The sequence below is a fragment of the Giraffa tippelskirchi genome, chromosome 12, assembly GCF_054371585.1.
Source record: "Giraffa tippelskirchi isolate mGirTip1 chromosome 12, T2T-mGirTip1v1.2.pri, whole genome shotgun sequence".
Classification (NCBI taxonomy): Eukaryota; Metazoa; Chordata; class Mammalia; order Artiodactyla; family Giraffidae; genus Giraffa; species Giraffa tippelskirchi.
In genome coordinates this window covers 82,859,224-82,885,205 of record NC_137286.1, presented here as the reverse complement: position 1 = coordinate 82,885,205, position 25,982 = coordinate 82,859,224, and the positions used below count along the sequence as shown (strand labels likewise).

At 38.5% G+C, this 25,982-nt stretch overlaps 1 protein-coding gene across 4 annotated transcripts in view; it reads left to right on the top strand.

The window, feature by feature from the left end:
* SUGT1 (SGT1 assembly cochaperone of MIS12 kinetochore complex) overlaps positions 1 to 21,502 on the top strand; it is a 39,803-nt gene extending 18,301 nt beyond the window's left edge. For all 4 annotated transcript variants that reach the window (XM_081549887.1, XM_081549888.1, XM_081549889.1 and 1 more), the window contains 3 exons: positions 8,713 to 8,803; positions 12,816 to 12,997; positions 21,364 to 21,502. In XM_081549887.1, the coding sequence (XP_081406013.1) occupies positions 8,713 to 8,803; positions 12,816 to 12,997; positions 21,364 to 21,465 (375 nt within the window). In that variant the 3' untranslated portion in view covers positions 21,466 to 21,502. The remainder of the gene's footprint in view (positions 1 to 8,712; positions 8,804 to 12,815; positions 12,998 to 21,363) is intronic.
* The last annotated feature ends 4,480 nt before the right edge of the window (positions 21,503 to 25,982 follow it).

The following is a 25,982-nucleotide window of genomic DNA, read 5'->3' as shown; positions in this document are numbered from 1 at the left end:
CTTGGTAAAATCTGCTTGATATTAGAGATTTTGTAAAATCTGTGGTTTAAAAGGGCTGTTTCTTTGCCTTTTGAGAATTCTGTTTTCTTTCCCACCTTCAAATAAATAGTGCATGTTGCATATTTATGGATAACTGTTGATTAAGTGTTATTCAAGTGAAATATAATTTGCAGTGAAGATAGGAAGAGGTAGTACCCTTCAATTATTGAAATAGCATTTCTTGACTTTTTTTTTTTTTTGCCATGCCACACGGCTTGCAGGATTTTAGTTCCTTGACCAGGGATTGAACCTGGGCCCCAGCTGTGAAAACGCCAAGTCATAACCACTGGACTGCCAGGGAATTTCCCTTAACTAAATATTTTACAGTATAGTATCTAATGTCTTTTTTTTAAAGTCAGAATTCGTATATATATATGTATTTATTTTTTAGTACCACTGATAGTCATTTCTACCTTCTACTGAATACCAGCTTACATATCTGCCTGCTGATCCATTTTTTTAATTAAGAAACTAATTTTTTTATTTCATTTTGTTAATCTCATGACAGTATTCTCTCAATAGAACCATAGGATTTATCTTCAGTAACAGCTATGCTGTAAAATACTCATTTTAAAGATTAATATTCACTCCAAGAAAAATTGCTGTTGTAGAAATGTTCCTGTGTTCCTATTTTTAGTCAGAGTAATTTTTTGTATTATGTCAATATAAAATATGAAGGCTTTTAACTGGAATTGTGGGAAATAAAGATGTGTGTTTTAGAGACAGGTAGCCTCCTTCTCCCTTCTTAACCCACTAAAATTTTACAAGTTTTAGTATTCTTTTTTTAAATACTCATGGAAGAATCTTAATTGTGATACAATGGGATTGGAGGTGTCTGGTCAGGATACTCCTGCTGTTTTAGACACAGATATGGGTAGGGTTTTGGATTATTGTTTTGTTAGTGCTTTTTGATGTGGTAGTGGTGGTAATGTGTTTTTTTAAAAAAAATAACTGTTTAGTTGCTGATATCCACAAATTGTATATCTTGGAGTATATTCTTGCTGCCTTTTCTATTAATGTATATATATGTATATTTTCAAAAGAAAAGGATTTTACTGTCCATACTATCTGTAGCTATCTTGTTAAATTTGGTGTGCATTATGGATTTTTTTTCATGCTCTTAGATGTTTTTCAGCGAAGCATTTCATCATATGCCTGTATTGTAGCTTATTTAGCCAGTGCCGTGTTGTGTGGCCTGTAAAGAATCACAGTAACTGTTTTGATAGCTGTGTGTTATCCAGTGTAATCCTCACATTTACTGCATGGTGTCAGTATTGTTACTCCCTTTTTACAGGTATGGAAACCGAACCCAGAGATGTGAAATAATTTGCTCAGATGTTCTAGCTAATTGTAGCAGTGATGAAGAAGATACTCATAATAGCATTCACTTATTTGCCAGACGCAGTGCTGTAGTGTTTTCATATATGGTTTTGTTTAATCCTCCTAAGAACCCTAAGTGAGGTACGCCCTTGTTGTGGTTCAGTCGCTAAGTTGCGTCTGACCCTTTGCAACCCCACAGACTGCAGCATGCCAAGCTTCCCTGCCCTTCACTATCTCCTGGAGTTTGCCCAGATTCATGTCCGTTGAGTTGATGATGCTGTCTAACCATCTCCTTTGCCGCTCTCTTCTCCTTTTGCCGTCAGTCTTTCCCAGCATCAGGGTCCTTTCCAGTGAGTCGGCTCTTCACATCAGGTGGCCAGTATATTAGAGTGTCAGCTTCAGCATCAGTCCTTCCAATGAACATTCAGGATTGATTTCCCTTAGGATTGACTGGTTTGATTTCCTTACAGTCCAAGGGACTCTCAAGAGTCTTCTCCAGCACCACAGTTCGAAAGCATGAGTTCTTCAGTGCTCAGCTTCTTTATGGTCCAACTCTCACATCTGTACATGACTACTGGAAAAACCTCAGCTTTAACTATATGGACCTTTGTCAACAAAGCAATTGATGTCTTTGCTTTTTAATACTCTTGTCTAGGTTTGTCATAGCTTTCCTTCCAAGGACCAAACATCATTTAATTTCACGGCTGCAGTCACCATCTGCAGTGATTTTGGAACTCAAGAAAATCTGTCACTGCTCCCACTTTCATTTGCCTTGAAGTGATGGGACCAACAGAGAAGGCAATGGCACCCCACTCCAGTACTCTTGCCTGGAAAATCCCATGGACGGAGGAGCCTGGTAGGCTACAGTCCACGGGGTCGCTAAGAGTCGGACGAGTGAGCGACTTCACTTTCACTTTTCCCTTTTATGCACTGGAGAAGGAAACGGCAACCCACTCCAGTGTTCTTCCAGTGTTCTTGCCTGGAGAATCCCAGGGATGGCAGAGCCTGGTGGGCTGCCGTCTATGGGGTCGCACAGAGTCCGACACAACTGAAGTGACTTAGCAGCAGCAGCAGATGGGACCAAATGCTGTGATCTTAGTTTTTTGAATGTTGAGGTTTAAGCCAACTTTTTCACTCTTCTCTTCTACCCTCATCAAGAGGCTCTTTAGTTCCTCTTCACTTTCTTAATAGGTAGGCCCTATTAATCCCATTTTATACCAGAAACTGGGACTCAGTGAGATTTGTCATACGTCCAACAAGTGACACCTGTTTGACTCTTCTCTTTCAGAATTACACTAATGGCTGTTTTTGACTTGTTCACAACTTCTGCTTATTTGGCTCCCTCATCTCTTTCACTTTTCCCTTTCATGCACTGGAGAAGAAAATGGCAGCCCACTCCAGTGTGCTTGCCTGGAGAATCCCAGGGACGAGGGAGCCTGGTGGGCTGCCGTCTATGGGGTCGCACAGAGTCAGACACGACTGAAGCGACTTAGCAGCAGCAGCATCTGTAAAATATGGATGGTTTTTCCTCTGACAGGGTTTTTCTATTAAGTGAGATATATGAAGCACTTAGTACATGGGGTATGTAATAAGTGCTCAATAAGTATTGCTGCTGTTACTTAATTTTCATTATTTAGATTTTTATTCGGGTTGTAAAATCAGTAAATGCACATCATAGAAAATTTGGAAAAATATCAGGGAGCTGAGAAAGTAATGTCTCATTACTGATAACATTTTAGCCTACTTCCTTCCAGACAATTAGGTATTTCCCAAAACTTAGGTCTGTCGCTTACAGAGTGGACGCTGGAATTTTTTGTTTATAGGAGTGTCTCTTCTGATTGATTTCTTCAGAAAGAATCAAGATGGTGAGGGGCCCTGTACCCCAGCACAGCGCCTGGCTCACAGTAGGCACTCGGTACTCACTTGAACTGTGCTGTTAGAGCATTGGGGAAGGTTATTCATGCATTACCATCCTTTGCATTAAAAACATTATAAAATGATTTGAGGATAAAAATAAAGACGGTAGATGTGCATTCTGGCCTCAGGGAGACTGAGCTATTCTAAGGGTTTGGATACAGAAGTTAAATGTGCAAAGAGCTGAGTGAGAGAACATTGGGAAAGCTGCGTTCTAAAGATCAGGGAACACTAATGACTGCATCTTTGAAACAGATGGTTCTCAAAAGTTTGCCAAAAAAAAATAAAAAGTTTACCAGTAAGCTGCACAGCTCTCTAGTCTCTGGTAAAGATCCTTCACCATCAATCTGTAGTAGTAAGTAAAGACTCACCTTTTTTGAAGAAGATGGTGTCTGGATGCCGTGACCCTTTAGAAGTAATGGCTTTTCTTTAAATCTAAAGTTCCTTTCATTGGAAAAAATTAAATTTTCTGCTGTGCAGAGGAGAGCTTAGAAATGGGTGGTAGTACACATAATATCGAACACTGACAACCCAACACACGGCTTCTTACCAGTAGTCTATGAATACTGCTTGGGACCTTGTGGCACATTGAAAGCCTTCTCTGTGCCTATGAGAGCTGCATTCACGCAGATCATCAAAGTTTTAAGTTATCTTTAAATTACTTTTGACTTAAATGAAAATATATTGGCTGATTAATAGTCCCAATAAAAATATCTGAAGTTGGACTGGTGGTATTTTGAAAAGTATCTGTCAGAATCACTTGTAAGAGCATATGTAAGCATTAAAAGTGAAGTAGATATAAAAAGGAATTCATAGAAAATTAGTCTCTCCCCTTTTGCCTTTTAAGAAAGCCACTCTAAATGCTTTATTCTGTGCATTTCTTTTAATGAATGGAGTAAGTATAATTGCGAGTTCAGGTCAGCTTGTCTCAGTTGAAATGGGTTGTTGCTTAGAGCTCTGACTTTGACTTTATAAAGGCCTCTTTGTTCATAATGCACAATTACTCAGGTTGTAGTGGCTTTCAGAGATGCCAGTGCTAGTCTGTGCTGCTATTCAGGGGAAGCGAGGGACTTTTACGTGGTGTGAGCATAGGGTGCCCCGTGGCTGAAGTTAGTTCAAGGATACTGGTGATGTATACACTGCTTGTGAAGTCTTCATTTCTAGATAAGTTGAAAATTATAGGAGCAAGATGCAGTTTTAAATTTTAGTATAATATTAATAGTCCTTTTCAGTAATTATTTTTGGGTCATTGCTGACTATTGGATTTCTGTCCCTTTTTGATAAAGATCCCAACAGTGACAACTGAAAAGGACCGGAGTACTCGTACTGTGCATGACAAAATATTGGTAGTATTTTACTTGATAAAAGTTAAGTCATAGTTCCCTTTACAGAATTCTGGAGATCCTTTTGAATGTTTGTTTTTGTTCATGTAGAATTTAAATACGTATGTTGCATTTGAAAGACTGACTGTTTTGCCCCTCATCCAGTGAGGTTTGCTTCATGTTTTCTCTCTTGAAGACATTTTTTGTTACATTTCTGGGTACCTTAAGAAAATACTCAGACTACACCCCTTTCATACTGACTGAAAATACTGGCAGATTTCTGTTAGTGTTTTGTTAAAGTATTTTAAAATGAAGATTTTAAGGATTTTCTCCCTAAACTCTTCTAGTAGAAAGATTACCAGCAACTGCTAATTTAAATGATTGATCTTCACCAAAGAGATCAAAGAACCAAAGTGGACATAATAGACTTGTCTTTTGGGGTTTTTTTCTACTTAAAGAAGTCGTAATTATTTTCTTAGAAAAAAGCATTAGAATATAAAATTCTAATTTAATTCTTAAAACTATTTGCATAATGGTCATTACTGTGTTTACCAGCACTATAAATGCTGATTTTTGCTAGGCTAAAATTGGGGCTGAGAGCATTATTTGAATAAGGAGAACATAAGGTGATATAAGTGCTCTGTGAGTGTATGTTAGGGCTAATATAGTGCTCTGTGAGTATATATTAGGTAGATTCTAGTGGACCAGCCTTGATTAGAGAGTAGAGGATGCTTTTAGGATGCTTTTAACATTTCGTTGTAATAAGCGGCCTTAGTTTAGCACTCAGAAGCTCTTCATAGTCTGTCTTACACCCTTTTTTCCATCTGTATTTTTCACTGCTTTAACGAAAATTCTGAACTTGAGGCAAACTGGTCTTCTCTTCACTGCCTGATAACACTGTCCTTTCACACCTCGGGGCTCCAGTTTTAGGCAGTTCCCTTTGCTTCTGGAGACCCTTTTTTATCACTGCAAATGCTCCTGCCTCTCACAGCCCCCAAGGTGCCTGGAAACCTTCCTGTTCACAGCCAGTGTGATCTCTCCTAAGTGTTTAGAACATTTAGTTGCCTTTCTTCAAGTGCTTCACATACTACTGAGTGGTCAAGGATGTGCCTTTAATATATAAAAAATCCCTCACATTCCTGAAGACTATACCTTGCTCATGGTAGATGTTTGATGATTATTGAACCAATGATTGTAAAAATGTTATCATTACTTGTGTTATCAAAGCAGGTCCATTTACCCAGTGCACAGTAAGCCAAACACTGCTGCTGCTGCTACTAAGTCGCTTCAGTCGTGTCCGACTCTGTGCGACCCCATAGACGGCAGCCCACCAGGCTCCGCCGTCCCTGGGATTCTCCAGGCAAGAACACTGGAGTGGGTTGCCATTTCCAAGTCACTGATATTTGCAAAAGAGAAAGAGTTTATTCATGAGGCAGCTGAATGAGGAGACAGGAGAACAACAACAAAAAAATCTTACATCTGCCTCTCCAGAGGTGACAGACTTCGGATATTTATGGGATAAAGAAGCAAGGTGGTCTGAGGGGTGGGGGAAGGATGCTAGAGGGAAGTCATTGGTGTCCTGCACAGGCATATCCGAGTTACACGTTTCTACATGAGATGCATGTTCAGAAGAGGGCATTAGCATGATCTGAGGGTGACGTTTTTTGGCCCTCTGAGGTCAAACACTCATGGAGGCCCAGTTGAATGGTCAGTGGTCTTGATGAGCTTTAACTGGGCATGAGTAGCTCTGTGTTCCAGAAAAAGTTACCATTACTGTTGTGTGTTAGTCACTCAGTCGTGTCTGACTCTTTGTGACCCCATGGACTGTAGCCCCCCACCAGGCTCCTCTGTCCACGGGGATTCTCCAGGCAGGAATACTGGAATGGGTTGCCATGCCCTCCTCCAGGGGATCTTTCCAGCCCAGGGGTTAAACCCCTGTCTCCTGCATTGCAGGCAGATGCTTTACTGTCTGCAAAAGTAATCACGGTTTTGAATTGTTGAACTTTGCCATTTGATATTAGAATACCTTCCTAAATAAATGTGGATATGTTATACATCATTTTAATGCACATTTATCGCTTTATTTATTTTTTTTTGCTAATGGCTTATTGTTGTTTATATTTATTTTAGACTAGGGAAATGATGTTAGATAAAAAGAAAAATTGAGCAATTATCTTATTTGAGTTCAAAATGGGTCATAAAGCTGCAGAGACAAATCAACAACTCATTTGGCCCAGAAACTGCTAATGAATGTACATCGAAGCTGATCCTCTTATAGCTACGTGAGAAGTTGCCGAAGAACTCAGTGTCAGCCATTTTGTAGTCTTTTGGTATTTGAAGCAAATTGGAAAGGTGAAAAAACTGGATAAGCGGATGCCTCATAAGCTGACTGCAAATCAAAAAATCATTGTTTTGAAGTGTCATCTTCCCTTATCCTTTGCAACAGCAATGAACCGTTTCTCAGTGGATTGTGACGGATGGAAAAGTAGATTTTGTACAACTGGCGATGACTAACTCAGTGGTTGGACCAAGAAGAAGCTCCAAAGCGCTTCCCAAAGCTAAATTTGCACCAGAAAAGGTTATGGTCACTTTTTGGTGGTTTGCTGCCTGTCTTATTGACTACAACTTTCTGAAGCCATTGCATCTGAGACGTATGTTCAGCAGATCAATGAGATGCACCGAAAACTGCAGTATCTGCAGCTGGCCTTGCTCAACAGAAAGGGCCCAATTCATCTCCATGGCAGTGCCCAACTGCACATTGACAACCAGCACTTCAAAAGTTAAATGAATTGGGCTATGAAGTTTTGCATCATCTGCCATTTTCACCTGACTTCTCACCAATGGACTACCACTTCTTCAAGGATCTCGACAGCTTTTTGCAGGAAAAAAGCTTCCACAACCAACAGGAGGCAGAACATGCTTTCAAGAGTTCATTGAATCCCGAAGCACTGCTTTTTACGCTACAGGAATAAACAAACTTACTTCTCGTTGGCAAAAATGTGTTGATTGTAATGGTTCCTATTTTGATTGATAAAGATGTGTTTGAACCTAGTTATAATGATTTAAAATTCATGGTCCCAAACTGCAGTTGCTTTTTCACCAGTGGGTCACTAATATAATGACCCGTACATCAGGTGGTTTGTACAGTGGGTGCTTAAAGGTGTCTGCAGGCTGCACAGAACTGGGAGGGGATGCAGTTTGCGAGAACAACTAAAGTGACTTTAGTCAGTAAAGGCAAGTTACAGGACATTATTGTTAAGTTATAATTTAAGGGATCTAACTGATGACTTCCCTTAGTTTTACTTGTTTTGATATTTTTATACAATGAAATAAATTTTTCTACTCTGAAACAGGTTAACGTACACACATACATAGTAAGTAACTCCTTTAGAACAGAGTTTCTCAGTGGTGAGCACTGTTAACATTTGGGGCTGGATAATTCTTTGTTGTGGATGTTACCCTGTATGTTGTAGGATATTTATATTTAGTAGCACCCCTTGCCTTTCCTCAAGAGCTTCCCAGGTTGTTCAGTGGTAAAGAAAAAAAAAAACTCCACGTCTGAATGCTGGAGATGCGGGAGACACCGGTTCGACCCCTGTGTGGGGTAGATCCCCTGGAGGAGGAACTGGCAACGCACTGCAGTATTCTCGCTAGGAAAATCCCACAGATGGAGGAGGCTGGTGGGCTACAGTACACGGCGTCACACGGCGTCACAAAGAGTCGGACAGGACTGAGCAACTGAGCAGATACACAGCCTCTCCTCACCTGTGCCTCAGGTGTGATGACCCAGTAACATCTCCAGACATTGCCAGATATCCCCTCGGGGACAAAATCACCCCGATTGAGAACACTGCTTTAAAAGAAGAAAAGCATGTGGATTTCAAGACTCTTAATTGTAGTTTATAGTGTGTATGTATACTGTTTTTGAAGGTGGCTTTTAAGTAGAAACGAATTGTTTCAGAGTTCTCCGAATTTAGCTTTGTAATTGAGCTTTGAAAACAAGGACACTATTAATTCTTATAAAACATTGATAACTTAAGGAAATTGCTTTTTTTTTTTTTTAACTGTTCTGTGTATTTTACATTGAATAATTGATTTTGTTTGGTGTCTCCTCCAGATTGAAATTAAAATGAAAAAGCCAGAGGCTGTGAGATGGGAAAAGCTAGAGGGGCAAGGAGATGCGCCTAACCCCAAACCGTTTGTAGCAGGTTTGTTTTCTGGCCTTGATGAGCTTTAGATTCATAGTGTGTATATAGTTGAAATTAAATAGTGATGAGTATTCTTTCTACTTTCATTATTTATGTTCTCAAGGTAAAATACATGGAGTATAATAAGGTTGCTCTGTAATGAATACAAAATATTTCTTAATGATGGTTCTAACTTCTTACACTCCATTAGAATACAAATGAATGGTATCAAAGCCCAGAGGGAATTGGAATTTATTGTTTACCGTGTCAGTTTGTGACATTGGCTAGGGGTTGTTTCAGTGTGTTGGCCTTTCCTATTTTTCTGTGTAATAGTTTTACTCTTCTGATACACTTGCCACTCTTCCTTTCTCCCATCCTATTTATGCCTTTCTGTCTCTTCTAATATGGTCAGCTCTAATTTCCTGAAATTTCAGGGCTTCCTGGAGAAAAGTATCTAGCACATTTCACTATATTTCTAAGAGGTGGAGGCAGACAGCTAATGAAGGCCTAAGGCAAGCCTACAAGTAGAGCAGAAAGCAAGGGTTGATTGCTTAATCCCTTAAGGAAAAGACTACTTTATGTGGGGGTCAATTCTAAGCATAGGCAGTAGACAGGTGTTTTTCTAACACAGTGATTAACCTGTGGGACACACTTAGACCTACAGTCTAAGAATGTATTTTATAGCAGTAACCTCATTAATGAATGGAGAGCGATTACCCTTTGATTAGAGATAATGCTCAGATTGGATGACTAAAATGAGGTAACTTTGTTTCAGCTACTTTCCGATTTTTCACTGCTTTCTTCTGTTATGTAACATCGAGTTTCATTGTGGCACGTTGTGGAAAACGCCAGGTTCGCCAGTAGAGCATTCATCTTCTGATTTTATTTTGAAATAATTTTACGTTCTAATAGAAGTTGCAGAAATAATAGAGTTCCCATGTACCCTTCACCCAGTTTCCCTGCATGATACTATCATAGCTAACCTACAGTATAATTAGCAGAGCCAGGAAATTTACACTTGTAGATAATTTTTAGGAATCGAAATACTTCAAGTTGTTATGTAAGCTGTTTTATTAAGCTTCTGCACCCTGCTTTATGTGAAAGATTTGGTAAAGATGTTATGTAGTTCTCTTGGGGCTGACTCCCAGAGATATTTGGATTGAGGTTTATATACAGCTTAAAGCATTTTTTTCAAAGAAATATTTTAAATGTAGTATTTCACCTAGTTCTAGCAGCAGCCCTGTATAGTAAGAGACCTAGTATTGTTCCTCCTATCTTACGGGCTCAGAAAGGTTAAACAGCTTGCCTGAGATTACCCAGCGGTTTTCATGGTCTAAGACCAAATCCAGGTCTTCAGAGTCCGGGTCTGGTTCTTCTGCCTCATGTGTGATACTGCTTGTTGCTGCGCTTTCTGACAGTGGGAAGTCTCTGCTGACATGAGTAGCTTTGCAGTTATTTGATGTTAGAGTGAATAAGCAAGAAGTTAGGTTACCTGTCTCTCAGTAGTTCATCTACCATCTACAGGTATTAATGTTTTTCTGAGATTAAAGATTTTTTTGGTGTTATAGTTAACAAATTCTTTATAAACTTAGTGCCTTGGATATTCAAGATGGTATTCCTCCTGACCGGTTTTATTTTTTGTAAGGGGTTAGTGTGCTTTTCAGATTGTTTGACAAGCTAGAGACTGCAGATGAGAGCAAGTTGTTAACCTATCTGTGCCAGCTTTCTTATCTGTAAAATGGAGATGAGAACTGTGGTCCCATCTGGCAAATCAGCATTAGGATTAATTAAACCCGTGTGTCCTAGGTTCTTAATTTACCATTGGCATGCGTTTTTTGTTTTCTTGGCTTCTAGTGAAAATGTACAAAAGAAAGAAATTATTGGTAGAGGACAGGTGGATAGAATTGGGAGAACAGTTTGCTTGCCCGGTATAAAACTCGTGTGTTGTCCTTTTGTTTTGTTAGGGATTGGGTGGTGAGATGGGCAGGGAGAGAGGTGAAGAGAAAGGATGGAAAACAGAGTGAACAATTAGTTTCTCAACTATTTTGAGAAAGGGGATATATAGAAAGGCAATAGTGGAAGAAAGACATGTAGACTAGCCATTAATATGTCCTAATTCATAGGGAAATTTTGAATCAGGTTTTTTTTTTTTAAGCTATCTAGCTGTACCATCCAGTGTAGTAGCTGCAAACCACCTGTACCTGTTGACCACTTGGAATATGACTAGTCTGGATTGCGATGGGCTCTAAATGCAAAATACATACCAGATTTTAGACTTAGTGTGAAAAGTATATATAAAACGTATTAATATTTTTATATTGATTTCATGTTGAACTGATACTATTTTGGATGTGTTAGGCTAAATAAAACATTTTTAGAATGTATTTCACCTGATTGTTTTTAGGCTACTAGAAATTTTAGAATTATGTTTGTGACTCACATTTGCTATATTTATGTTATATTTCCATTGAATAATGAACAGAACTGCTCTTACAGTTCTTAGGTAATCTGGTTAGTTTCTTTTAAACTATTTGTGTGTCAAGATCTTGATTCCCTTGGTCTTTGGGGCAGCTTTGGCAGTGCCCTGAATCGCCCTGGGCTGGTTGCCTCTCTGGCTGCAAGCAGCCTCTGTTTAATCCCAATGTGCCCTCCAAGTAATATTATTTCCTGTGTGCACGTGATGTGGGCATTGACCTTTGGATCATCACGTAGTATTTTTCAGCATTCAAGAATTCTTTATTGTTTTCTCCTTTTGAAGTAATCTGATATTTTTAATGAGAGGATGGAGTCTTACCTCACTATCAGATGGCATGTCATTGTTTTCAGTTTATTTTTACTCTGAAAGATATACGTACCTCAAGAGAAACTACTTTACACACACACACACACACACCATTTTATTTATTTTTGGCTTTGCTGGGTCTTGGTTGCTGTACAGGCTCTCCTCTAGCTGTGGCGTGTGGGGGCTGCTCTCCCGTTGTCATGTGCAGGCTTTGTCTCTTGGGGGCCGCTGGCTCTAGGGTGGGCAGGCTTCAGGAGGTGAGGTGCACGGGCTTAGTAGCTGCAGCTCTCGGGCTCTAGATCGCTGGCTCAGTAATCATGGTACACAGAGTTAGTTGCTCCGCGGCATGTAGGATCTTCCCGGACCAGGGATCGGAGCGGTGTCTCCTGCATTGATAGGTGTATTCTTTACCACTGAGCCACCAGGGAAGCCCTAGAAGCTGTATTTTTTAACATTTGTTAGAGCTTTGTTTAGAGAAAGTTTGTAAATGAAGCATCTGTTTTAAAAAGTCACTATTTTTAGAATTGTTGGTACAATCTCTGCACCTTTTCTGTAAACATCAAAGTTCCTGTATGTGGGCTTCCCTCGTGGTCCAGTGACTAAGAATCGGCCTGCCAGTGCAGAGTGCACAAGCTTGATCCCTTATCTGGGAAGATCCACATGCTGTGGGGCAGCTAAGCCTGTGTGCTGCAACTACAGGGCCAGCGCTCTAGAGCCCGTTGGGTCGCCACTCCTGAGCCTTTTTGCCTGAACTCCTGAAGCCCGCATGCCCGGAGCCTGTGCTCAGGAACAGAAGATGCTGCAGTGAGAAGCCAGCATCCTGCAAGAGGAGCCCCCAGTCTCCGCGGTTGGAGAGAGCCTGCAGCAGTGAGGACCCAGCACAGTCAGAAATAGATAAAAATTGAATGGGTCTTAAAAGAAGGGTTCTGTATGCTTCTCACCCAGTTTCTCCTGTTATTAACATGTAGGGAATCTTTGTTAATCTAGTTTTGCATAATGTACCAAAAGTTTACACTGTGAGTTATTTTGCTCAAAAGAAATTTCCAGATTTTACATTATGCTTACCTATTCAGTCTTTAGAGGTTTAAATGTTAATTGTTGATTTATATATCAGAAAGGCATTTATTACAAACATGAAATTTAATGACTTAAAGCTATTTGCTGAGATGTATACACCATGGTCACAAAGTTACGTGTGCTTGACATAATCAACACATGTTGATTAATCACTTCTTTTTTTTTACTCCATAGATGTAAAAAACCTATATCCATCATCATCTCATTATACAAGAAATTGGGATAAATTGGTCGGTGAGATCAAAGAAGAAGAAAAGAATGAAAAGTTGGAGGGAGATGCAGCTTTAAACAAATTATTTCAGCAGATCTATTCAGATGGCTCTGATGAAGTGAAACGTGCCATGAACAAATCATTTGTAAGAACATAAACTTTAAGAAAATCTATTATAGTAGTAAATTTCAGAAATTAAAAATATAAAGAAATCAGATGGTATGTACTGTAGTTGGGAGACCGTTTTAAATGGGCTTTGTCTGACCATTTCTTCTTGCTTGAAACTTAATTATTGAGAAAGCTGGGAACTTGTGGAGGAGGTGAGAAACAAATGGTGTAGTCCACATAAATTTTTTCATCAGGGAGTTAGAACTTGAAAGACTTAAGAGATACCAAGGTTAGAGTGGGGTGATACAAGTTATTCTAGTCAGATTTATCACAACAGCTGAGTGTTTTCCATCTAGTAGCATATGTAATCTCAGTGTCAGGGATGAGGAATATAGAAGGGAAACTTCCAGAACAGTGTTGGGCAAGTAGTAGGTGCACATTGATTATCCACTGGTTTGTTAATAATTTCTCTGTTAGTTAAGAAAATTCAGGCTTTTTGCCAGGGCATGAATACCACCTGACTTAGGCCTCAGTTCTGAGATTTTAGTGACAAGTCATCGCTGTAAAACCATGTAGATTTTGCTTGAAGCTGTAATCATTTGATTTTTACCTGTAGCTCTGGAAATGTCAGTCTTCCTTTAAGGCACTTATTTTTACAGTAGAAAGTTAAAGTTAATATTTAATAATTAAAATTAACATATGGGTAATAAGTGTGTTTGAGGCTCAGATATTCCATATCAAGTTACCACGTGGTAACTGATCATGACTGTGCTTGTCACTATTGCCTTAAAATTTTTTTAAAAGTTGTTACATTGAGATAGTCGTAGATTCACATACAGTTGGAGAAAGTAAAACAAGAGATGCCCTGTATCTTTTACAGATTTCCCCAGTGGAAACATCTTGCAGAATTAATATTACAGCCATGATATTGACAGTTAAGATAGAAAACATTTCTGTTGCCACAGGATTCCTTCTTTGTTGTCATCTTAAACCCATGTTCACACCCTTCTTTCCTACCCGTCCTTAGCCCATGGCAGCCACTAATCTGGCGAGTTTGTCAGAGACCGAGTTTGCAAATACTTTCTCCTGGTCTGTAGCTTGTCTTTTTCTTTTCTTAACAGTCTTTAGCAGAACTGAAGTATAATTTTGATAAGTCCAGTTTATCAATTTTTGTTTTATGGATCATGGTTTTGGTGTCAGGTTCAAAGAACTCTTTGCTTAGTTCTGGATCTCAAAGATTTTCTTCTGTGTTCCTTTTTTTAAAAAAATACATTTACTTACTAGGCCGTGTGGGTTCTTAGTTGCTGACCTTTGTTGCATCCTGTGACATCTCGCTGCCGCCCGCGGACTCTCTAGCTGGGTGTGCAGGCTTCAGTAGTTGCGGCACACAGGCTTGGTTGCCCTGTGGCATGCAACTTAGTTTCCTGCACCGCAAGGCAGACTTTCAACCCCTGAACCACCAGGGAAGTCCCTGTGTTCTTTCTTTCAATAAAACTTTTTCTTGCTTACTACATCTTAGTCCATGATCCATTTTGAGTTAATTTTTATGTGAAGTATGAGATGCAGGTTAAGTTTCTTTTTTTTTTTTGACCTGTATATGTTCGGTTGCCCCAGCACCATTTGTTGAAAAGGCTGTTTTTCCTTCCTTGAATTGCCTTTCATCTTTCTTAAAAATCAGTTGAGCATATTAGCGTGAGTCTGTTTCTGGGGTCCCTGTTCCATTGTTCTGACCATAGTCTAAGTTACTGTTGCTATTTTAAGTCTTGAAATTGGGCTGATTTATTCCCCCTACCTTATTTTTCATTTTCAAAATGGTTTTGGATATTTTAGTTCCTTTGCCTTTCTATAAATTTTAGAATAGTTTGTCTAATGTGGAAAAAGTCCTGTTAGGAATTACATTGAGCTGTATACCAGTTGGAGAAATTGACATCTTTACTGTGCCAGATCTTCCAACTTTATTTATTTAGATCTTCTGTGATTTCTTTCATCATTGTTGTGCACTTTTCAGCATTTAAATCCAGTATGTTTTTTACTAGATACACCAATGTATTTGGTTCTTTCTTTGAGTGATTGTTAGTGGTATTATATATTTAATTTTCTTATCCATGTATTTGTTGCTAGTATCTAGAAATAAAGGGTTTTTGGTTTTTGTTTTTCTTAATGTTTATCTTGTCTTCTGTGACCTTATTGAACTCACTGGTTCTGGGAGATTTTTTGGTAGATCCCTTGTGATTTTCTGTGTAGACAGTCTTCAACTAGGGACAGTTTAATTTCTTCATTTCTGATATGTGTGCTGTTTATCTCCTTTTATTGCTATACTGATTGACTAGACCTTCCATTGTTATGTTGAATAAGATTAGTGAGTAGACATCCATGCCTTGTTCCCCATCTTAAGGGAAAAACTCTTCAGTCTTTCACTGTTAAGTAGAATGTTAGCTGTAGGTTTTTGTAGATGTTTATCAACTTAAGAAAGTTTTGCTCTGTTTCTGTTTTCCCAATATTTTTTATCATGAATGGCTGTTGACTTGTGAACTGTTTTTTCTCTTTGAATCGGTATGATTAGGTAGGTTTTTTTTCCTTTAAGTAGTGATTTTATATGATTAATATGATTATTTTCTTCCTGGAACCAACTTTGCACCCCTGGGATAAACCCCACTTGGTCATATTGTATAATTCTTTTTGTAGTATATTATTCAGTTCTGTTTTCAAATCTGTTTTAAGCATTTTTGTATCTGTATTTATGAAGGATATTGGTCTGTAGTGTTCTTTTTTGGTGCTGTTCTTTTCTGGGTTTGGTATCAGGATAGTACTTCATAGAATGAATAGGAAAGTGCTCAGTCCTCTTTTTTGAGGGGATTGGATTTGTAGAATGAGTGATAATTTGTCTTTAAAGATTCTTTAAACCAGTGAAGCCATCTAGGCCTTGATACTTCTTTTTTGGGGAGGTTTTAAATTATGAATTTCATTATCCTGATAGCTAATAGGACTGTTCAGGTCATCTGTTTCACATTGAGTGACTTGTGGTAGTTTGTTTTTGAGGGGTTGGTCCATTTTGTTTAAGTTGTCAGTTGGTAGGATTCCCTTCTCACTTACCCTTTTGATGTCTGCAGGGTCTGTAGTGATAACCCATTTCATTCCTATGATAGTAATTTGTCTTTTCTCCCTCTCTTTTCTTTGTCTTGCTAGGGTTTGTCAATTTTACTGACTTCCCCCCTCTTTTTTTTGGTTCCCCCAAAGAATCAGCTTTTTTGCCGATCTTAAATTTTTCCTGTTTTCTTGTTCTAAATTTCGTTTATTTCTGCTTTTGATTATTTTCTTCCTTTTGTTTGATTTGGGTTTATTTCACTATTCTTTTTTTTTAATAGGTTCTTCAGATGTGTGCTTAGATTACTGATTCAACCCTTTAATTTCTTTTTTCTATTATATGTGTTTATGCTGTATATTTCCCTCTCAGGAATTTTAGCTGTCTCCTACAAATTTTTATTTTATATTTTCATTTTTATTCAGTTCAATATGTACTTTTATTTCGCTTGAGACTTCTTACAAGTAAGTATATATTCCACTTGAAAAGAATGTGTATTCTGCTCTTGTTGAATGGAGTGTTCTATAGATGTCAGTTAAATCCTGTTGATTTTCTTACTGAATTTTTAAAAAATATTCAAAGTTGATTTTCTGTCTTACTGTTCTATTCATTGTTGAGAGGGTCTTCACCTATAATCATGGATTTATTGATTTCATATTTAAGTTTTGTAAATTTTTGCTTAACATATTTTGCAGCTCTTTTTAGTTCATATATGTTAGGGTTGTTATATTTTCATGGTGGATTGCTTTTTTATCATTATACAATGTCATTCTCTAGCTCTGGTAATTTTTTGCTAATATTAATATAGCTGATTATATCTTTTGTTTAATTTTTGCCTCGTATACCTTGTTCCTTCCTTTTACTTGCAGTTTGCCTAAGTCATACTTTTTTAAATTTTAGTTTTTAAAAATGTTATTGGAGTATAGTTGGTTTGCAATGTATTAATTTCAGGTTTACAGCAAAGTGATTCAGTTATATATATATATATATACACACACACACACACACGTCGTGTTTTTTTTTTTTAATTTACTCTACCAATCTCTTTTAATTGATGCATTTGGACCACTTACATTTAATTATTGATACATAAGGACTTATGTCTGCCAAATAAGTTTTCTGTTCTGTATTTCTGCTTTTGTTTTTCCTGTTTTCCTGTGAGTACATGAACATTTTTTAGAATTTCATCTTGATTTATCTAGTATTTTTTAGTGTATTTTCTTTGTGTAGCATTTTTAGTGGTAGCTCTAGATTTTATATTAGCTATATTATACTTAGCTTCTCTTAGTGTACCAGTATCATTTTTTGAAACTGAGTGACATTTAGAAATGTCACCTCTCTTTATGTACCTTTATGTTTTCTCATTTATAATTTTCTTAAATATGTCTTCTGCATGCATTTAGAAGTTACATCATGAAGTGAACTAATTTAGAAAACTTAAAAGAGGGAAAGCAAGTTATCTTGTATTTTCCTGTCTTGTGGCCTTTCTTTCTTCCTTACTGAGTTTCAAGGTTCCAGTTTCTTAACTGTTTCTTTTCTGTCTAGAGAGGTTCCTTAAGGCATTCTTTCAGGGTAGATCTGTTCATGACAAATTCTCTGTATTGGCAAGGATTTCTTTGGGTTTATACTGATTGGGATTTGCTCAGTTTCTTGCAACTATAGATGTATGTCTTTTGCCACTTTTAGGATATTTTCATTCATTGTATCATTGAGTACCTTTTCAAACCTGCCTTCTCTGTTTTCTTCTTCCTGGAACCTGATGACACAAATGTTGGATATTTTGTTATAGTACTACATATTCCTGAGACTCTTCATTTTCTCTCTCTTCCCTCTGTCATTCAGATGTATATAGGTTCATTTTCCAGTTCACTGATTCTTTATTTTCTCTATTCTGCTCCTGAGCCAATTCACTGATCTTTTTATTTCAAGTGTATTTTTCAATTCTAAAACTTTCATTTGGTTCTTCTTTATATCTTTTCTTTACTGAGGTTTCTATTTTTTCATTTGTTTCAAGCTAGTTCATAATTCTTATTGAAACATTTTTACCCTGACTGCTTTAAAAGTGTCAGATAATTTTAACTTCTCTGTCAGCTCTGTGTTAGCATCTTTTGGTGTCTTCTCTTTTTAAACATATAATCTGAAATCTTTCTGGTTCTTGGTGTTTTACATCAGTGCCAAGTGGTACCTAGTTGAAACCTGGCCATTTTCGTGTTATGAAACTAGATCTTATTTAAACCTTCCTTCTGAAGTAGCTTTCTCTGACGACCACTCTGGCAATGGAACGGAAGTCACTACTTCACTATTGCCAGGTGAAGGTAGAAATCCACATATCCCACTCTGCCTCTGTAGACACCCCAGGGCCATTGCTTGTTACTGCTGGGAATAGGCAGCTGTTCAACTGCCTAGGTGGTTTCCACTGACCCCGGTCAACAGAGGAGGCCAGTTCATGGTACCATAGTGTGGATCCAAGTCTAGGCTCTTCGCGACGCTGGCCTGGGTCTTCACTGTGGTGTATGGCTGGAGTGATTGCTGTCTAAAAGGTCTCTATTCTCCTGTTGGTCTCTGTCCCTGGCTAGAGAAACCAGCCTTTTGTTGGGTTTTTCAGTCACACCCTTTGGCATTTCCAGCTTCTTCAGTTCCAACTCTTGAAAAAATGAGGCAAAAGAAAATCCGAAGAACTCACCACCGTGTTGTTCCTTGGGTCCCAGGGTCCCTAGCTGATTTGTCCTCTTATATTTGTTATTTAAATGACATACAGGGTTTTTAGTTGTACTTGGTGGAAAGAATAGGAAAAAGTATATTTACTTAATGCCTCCAAAAGGAGAAAGCCGTTCCCCTGCCCCCCACACTCTGCAGTTTGTGGGATCTTAGTTTCCTAGCAAGGGATCGAACCTGTGCCCCCTGCAGTGGAAGCATGGAGTCCTAACCACTTGGCCCCCAGGTAATTCCCAGAAATTAGTTGAATTATTGACTTTTTAAGAGTCAACACACACTACTTTACACACTATTTTGTGTAATAGTGTATAAAATTTCAAAGGTACGGAAACTGTGTCCATTTTCATATAGAGACTTTGCTAATTGTAATTGAACTAGACACATGCATAAATAAACCCTCTGTGGCAAAATTGATCTGGAACTTAGCAAGGACTTGGGTTCTGTCCTTGTGGGAATACCAGCGAACCTTAGAGAACAGTGCATGTAATTCTAGACTGCCATTTTAAAGCAAATCTTGCAATAAAGTGAGTCATACTTTTTGGTTTTCTAGTTTGTATGAAAGTTACATTTACTCTATGCTGTAGTCTGTTGAGTGTGTAATAACATATCTAAAAAAACAGTGTATGTACCTTAATTTAAAAATACTTTATTGCTCAAATATTCTAAGTTTATCATCTGAGTCTTCAGCAAGTCGTAGTTTTTTACAGGAGTAACATCAAAGATCACTGGTCACAGACTTGTCACAAATATAATGACAATGAAAAAGTTTGAAATAGACAAGAATTATCCGAATGTGACAGAAACATGGAATGAGCACACACTCTTGGAAAAGTGACTTAGTAGACGCACTTGATGCAGGGTTGCCACAGACCTTCAAGTTGTAAAAAATGCAGTGTCTACAAAGTGCAGTAAAGGGAAGCACAAGAAAACAAGGTCTGACTGTACAAAGACGCAAACTGTGTCTCATCTGTACTCTCTCAGTCTAATTGGGCAAGAAGACCAGGTGTACAGAATAAATCAGGGGAGTGCTCAGATGCACTGCAGCCCATAAGAAGAAAGGGGAAGATAAATGTCATCAGCAAACATGATCAGGTTATAAATTAAATCTGCTCTTTTCAGTTCTCTTAGGAGTAATTTATTATATAGACTTGTCCCATTTTTTTCAGTATTTTATTTGAAGCCTGCTATGTGCCAGGCTACTGCATTTAAGTATTGGTAAAATATGTAGGGTATGTATGGTAAAGTATTGATCTAGCATTTGAGTATTGGTAATATATATGGTAAAAATATGTATGCTAAAGTATTGATCTAGCATATAAGTATTGGTAAAGTATGCTCCTTGCCTTTTAGAAACTCTCAGCTTTAGTTTGAAGCCAGGGGTGGGAAGCAGGTATAAGAAAGCAGATCCTTAAAATTTTAACAGTGCATTGTCATCCAATTTATATGAATGGTAATCTTGCTCAGCTAGTAGACAAATCTTACAAGAGGAAGTAGCTAGAGTCCTAAACAGGGTCAAAGAAGGCCACAGAGAGATGGTGACATGTCAGGCTTGGAGGATGGCGTGTCAAGCGTCTCTCTCCATGGGAGAAGAGCATCCCTTGCAGAGGGACCCGGGGGAAGGAGCTTGGCAGAGAGTGTGGGGCACTGGCATTGTTTTGAGGCTCCAGTGTAATGGTAGCATGTACAGCTATACATTCACCAGTAACACAAATTGGTTATTTTTAAATGTTTAGATTTTCAACAACTTACTTGCTGTGATCCAAGTCAGTGATTTTTTTGTGTGTTGCATTAAGATTACAAATGGTAGTGGTGTTTAGTCACTAAGTCATGTCCAACTCTTTTGTGACCGCATACACTGTAGCCTGCCAGGCTCCTCTGTCCATGGGATTTCCCAGGCAAGAATGCTGAAATGAATTGCCGTTTTCCTCCTCCAGGGGATCTTCCCGACCCAGGGATTGAACCTGTGTCTCCTGCATTGGCAGGCAGGTTCTTTACCACTGAGCCTCCTGGGAAGCCCCAAGATAGCAGTATCTAGAGCTTTATTTTTCTTAATGTATTTATGAATATGCTAGGATTGTTGGTAGCTGTTATATTCAGTGGGTAGTAAATAGATGGCAGATTCTTTACTGAGACACTATATCTGTATGTGTATGTACCTTGATTCAAAAATAATTCCAGTGTACACTTTCATGTATTTGACATAGAACATTAAGAGACTGCTAGAGGTCTGTCCAACCAGAAAGAGTTTACCTTGCAAAGTCTTTATTAAGCTCCGCAAAAGAGATTATATCATTTTCCTTGGGAGCCAGTTTCATCTGAAGGTACTTTTTCCATATATACCTCTATGCTGATCAGCAGGGAGACATCGTGTTTTGTATGGCAATGTCTGTGGACATGGTCCTCCTACATAACTAGAGTTTCCTTTTCAGATTTTTACAAAGTATAGTAACTTACCTGGAAAGCCTAACGTTAAATTAAAATACTGTGTTGTGTGTTTTGAGCCAAACGTAGCTTGTGTTTGGTGCTCTGTGCTTGGAACATTTTTTGAAAAATAATTGTTTGGATTATATGGTCCAAGAACTAACTATTTTTATTTCTTATTGCAGATGGAGTCGGGTGGTACAGTTTTGAGTACCAACTGGTCTGATGTAGGTAAAAGGAAAGTTGAAATCAATCCTCCTGATGATATGGAATGGAAAAAGTACTAAATAAATGAATTTGTTATCACTGTATTGCATATATTCACCTAATGCCCATTGTGTATTAATATTGCATTCTTGAATTTTGAACACTGAGTACATCTTTTCAAAGATTATACCTCTTTACCTCTTTGTGCTTTAGAAATTATTTTCCTTCAAGTGTTCTAAAAGTCTAATGAAGAATGAAGATCATATTTTATCACTTTTGTCCTTAAGGATTTAAGATATGCTGAAATGGAATGAAGTATCATTTGCTACTAGACAGATTATTTCTACCTAGTAGTGGGAGTGGAGAAATCATTAATGGTTATATCTTGGGTTATTGCCTTATTTTTGATGCAGTGTTCTATTAATAATTTATTAGACGTGGCAGCTTTGGGTGAGCATAGATTTCTCAATTTCAGTGTTAGATCGTTTGCTTTTAAAAACTGCTTTTGAATGGAGTTGTAAATACAATTTTTCTATGAAAAAGTTTGGTTTATTTACCTTTTTCTTAAGTTTTTAATGAAAACTTTGAGAAATTATTTATCACAAGGAATTCCCATTTGGTTATTTTTATGAGAAATATTTGTAATTGCACTGAGAATTTTGGTCCTTACCTTTCAGATTCCTGTGTAAAACATTGACACCTGAGTTTTCTATTCTGTAAATTAACTATACTGAAGTCTAATCTGTAAAGCTGGGTCACACAGTAATTTAGAAGAGCCCAACTCCACTTCTTGCTGCTTCTGCCACAGCAGGATTCCTGAAATTAACAGCACTGGTGGCTTGATTTGGTTTTTGTGTTTTTTTCTTTATTAGAAAATCTCTCTTCTCACAGCCCCATGATTACTTTTGGTCGTTTAGGGCAGCTGTTGAGAAAGTAAATTAATATGTATATATTTAGTATGTATTCTGTTTCTAGAATAAATAGATACCATGGGAATACAAAAACCAAAAGACAACGATCATTAACTTCAAAGACTTTATAATCTAGCAGAGAGAGAAAATTAACATTCATGAAGGAATTATGGAATGGTTGAATGGTGAACTTATTATAAGTAGAGGTTTGAGATAGAAAAAGTGTTCTGTGATTAAAATTCTTGACAGTCGAAGCTGTTGCAGAGCAGAGGCCACGGATGACCTGTAGGCCTGATCGGTTTTCCCGTTGTCATTTCGGAACCATAGTACCCTTGAGATTGGTGTCTGTTCGGTCTTACTGACGTTTTGTGGCAAAGCAGTACTATGTACCCTCACAGCAGAGGATGGGGTAGATGGGGGGCAGATGAGCCATTGTGTCCAGAGAGAGTGGGGACTCAGCCTTTTGAGTTGAATCATTTGACGTGGTGTGTAGGAGAGTTCTTGAGGAAAGAGAGTTGGGGTGATACCTGACCGCGCCTCGGCCTGCTGGCACTGCTTGTTTATGCATGCCGCAGTTGTCACTTGTGCTTCTGCCCCTTTGAGTTATGGGCTCCTTTTTTTTTGTTCTTGAACACTGAAAGAAAAGGCAAAATGAAGTTCTTGCATGTGTGAATTTCTAAGATTTTTTGCTTGGGAAACAAGGTAGTGATCATGTTTTCTCAGTACCATTAGTCCTCTGGGGGCTTTCCTTACAGAGTTAGTAAGTCAAAGGCCTACAGCACTGCCCCAGAGACAAGACTCCTGGCTCCAGCAAGTCCCTACCACCCATTAGCTTTAAAATCCTTCACAGGTTTACAGCCTTCCTATGTCTTAGTTCCTTTATCTGTAAATAATCTATAGGGTCTTAAAGTTTAAATAAAAGTCCATGGTGCCAAATAAGGAAGCATTTTTGCCTCTTGAAAGCAGCTTCTTTTTTAGGAATGACACTGTTACAACAGAAGTCAGGTTTTTGAAAAGGTTCTAGTACTATTAATAGTTTTGCTTGCATTTTAAAGGATGTATTATCTAAAGTTTGTTTATCTGTTGCCTAACGATGTGGGATTCAGGATTTTTCTGAGCCACATGGCGTTCCTAATATACATGACTATGTTACACAATGCCTAGTCTAAATACAGTAGGTTTATGGGTGAAGAAGGGAATTTTAAGAAGTGGTTTGGATGGCTTGCCTTAACACGCTAAAGTACTGCTTCTCTTTTACCATTCTGTGCAATGAAAATTTATGACTCCAGAAAGTTAAAAAACTTCATTTTTGAGCCTCTTAACTTATTGTCTGCTCTCTCAGCTTGGGTATTAATTGGCCCCACTTTCTTTCTAGACTCCATTTTCTTCCTCCCTGCCTGCCCCCCCCCCCCCCCGCCCCGGGTCATGGCAGTACAACCTGGAGTCCTAAGCGCTAAGCCACCAGGAAACTCAGACACTCCCATTGTCAGCTCTCAGACCTTCATTCCTGCTCTAATTATCCTTTTGTTTCTTCAGAACGTTCGGTTTTTTCCTCTTAGCATTTGTTTTCTTTTTTGAGGTTTAGTCTTGAAATACGTTTTCTCCCTTAGATTCTTCATCTGTTCTGAGTGTGTGTGTGTGTTGCTTCAGTCGTGTCCAACTCTTCGCGACCCTCTGGGCTGTAGCCCACCAGGCTCCTCTGTCCATGGGATTCTCCATGTTGCCAATCCCTTCTTCAAGGGATCTTCCTGACCCAGGGATTGAGCCCACATCTCTTGCGTGGCAGGCAGATTCTTTACCACTAGCGCCACCTGGGAAGCCCTTCTCTTTTCCTAATTTCTGTAATTATTTGCACTTTGATGACTTCCCAGAATTTTACCGTCTTCAAAGAATCTTGAATGGGATAATCAGCTTCTTTAAATTTTGCTATAAAGCAATCTCTTTAGGTGGCTGTACCAACAGGTTTGAAACATCAGGGTCAGTTTTGGTAATTTGCTGCCATGTGTCCTAACCATTCAGAGTTACTAACTAGCAAGTTGAGTCTTTAACAAAGGTAGTTAGTGGCTGCTTTAATAATCTGATTTCTCTATCTTTATTTGGAGTGAAGAAAAAGATTGGTTTGTCCTGACCCCCGCATTTTCATTCCTTTGATTTGTTGGTGTTCACTAACTGCAAAAACATTGATTCATCATTGCTGTTTTCTCCCTGAGTCTGGAAAAGCTTGTATGTTCTTAGCAGGTTAACTATGTAGGATAAGGAAGAAAATAATTGACCTAAATAAACTGTTCAGATAAATTTCAAGTGAACATTTAAAATGAAGCTGTGTCACTATGCTATTATGAATAGATTAGATAGACATTTTAATTCAATACTGAAATATTTTTTGGCTCTCCTTTCCTGGCTCAGACAGTAAAGCATCTGCCTATAATGCAGGAGACCCGGGTTCAATCCCTGGGTCGGGAAGATCTCCTGGAGAAGGAAATGGCAACCCACTCCAGTATTCTTGCCTGGAAAATCCCATGGACAGAGAAGCCTAGTAGGCTACAGTCCATAGGGTCGCAAAGAGTCAGACACGACTGAGCGACTTCACTTCTTTTCCTATTTTACCTTTCTCTCCTTCCCCAGTTATCTACACGTCAGATTAGGTCATTGATCTTAGAGATACGTCATTGACCCAGAGCAGTATTGCCTATTAAATGACCATCTGATCTGCCCAGTGAACTTTGATTTTATGGAGACCTTCATTATCCAAATTAGAGTGCATGTTTCTGGCTTGTTGCTACTACTGACATTTCCAAAAACAGGTGAACATTTCTGGGTATTTTTTGTGTGTTTTTGTTTGTTACTCGAGCTACTTTTTTTGGTGCCAGCTAGCTATAAACAGTTTGCCTTTACACTCTTGCCTGCTATTTTAGCCCCATAAGAGTTATGGATATCTTGATGACCACATCCTCCATCCAAAAAAAATAATATATGTATATATATATCTCCATTATCTCTGCATTGGAGGAACCAAGGGGGAGGAAATATAAAAGCTAAAAGGACAAAATAGTGATTTCTGTGCTAGGAGGGTCACGTGCAGTTTTTGTTTTGGGCTGCACCATGCACATGCCGGATCTTAAGTTCCCCGAACCAGGGATCAAACCAGTTCCCCCTGAAATGGAAGTACAGTGTCTTAACCACCAGAATAGCAGGGAAGACCCCGTGTGTAGTTCTAAATAAGAGGGGTTTGTCAACATTGATCGGTTTCTTTTGTCTCCAACAGTGGGTATTCTCTTGTAAAATCATCTTATACCATCACATACCAAAAGATTTTACTTTGGAAACATTTGGGAACTTGTGAGTAAGTTGGAAATAGGGTGACTATTGGGGGCTACGCTTCCGAAATGAATTCAGCGCTTAGCCTCTCTTCCTCGCTCAGTAAACTTATCCCCCCAGATCAGCTGAAATCATACACATGCTAACCCGTGGGGGCAGTAGCAGTGGTAGCTGTTCAGTACTAGGGCTTTTTATGGGCCGGGTGTGTTCTGTCTATACTACCTTGTTTGTAATAGTCTTGTGAAGTAGTGATGCCATCCTATCAGATCAGGGAAACCAGGCCCACGTTAAGTTCTTTGCCTAGTTCACGCCACTGATAAGCAGTGGAGCTGGAATTTGAACCGAGCGAGGCCCATCAGACTTCAGTT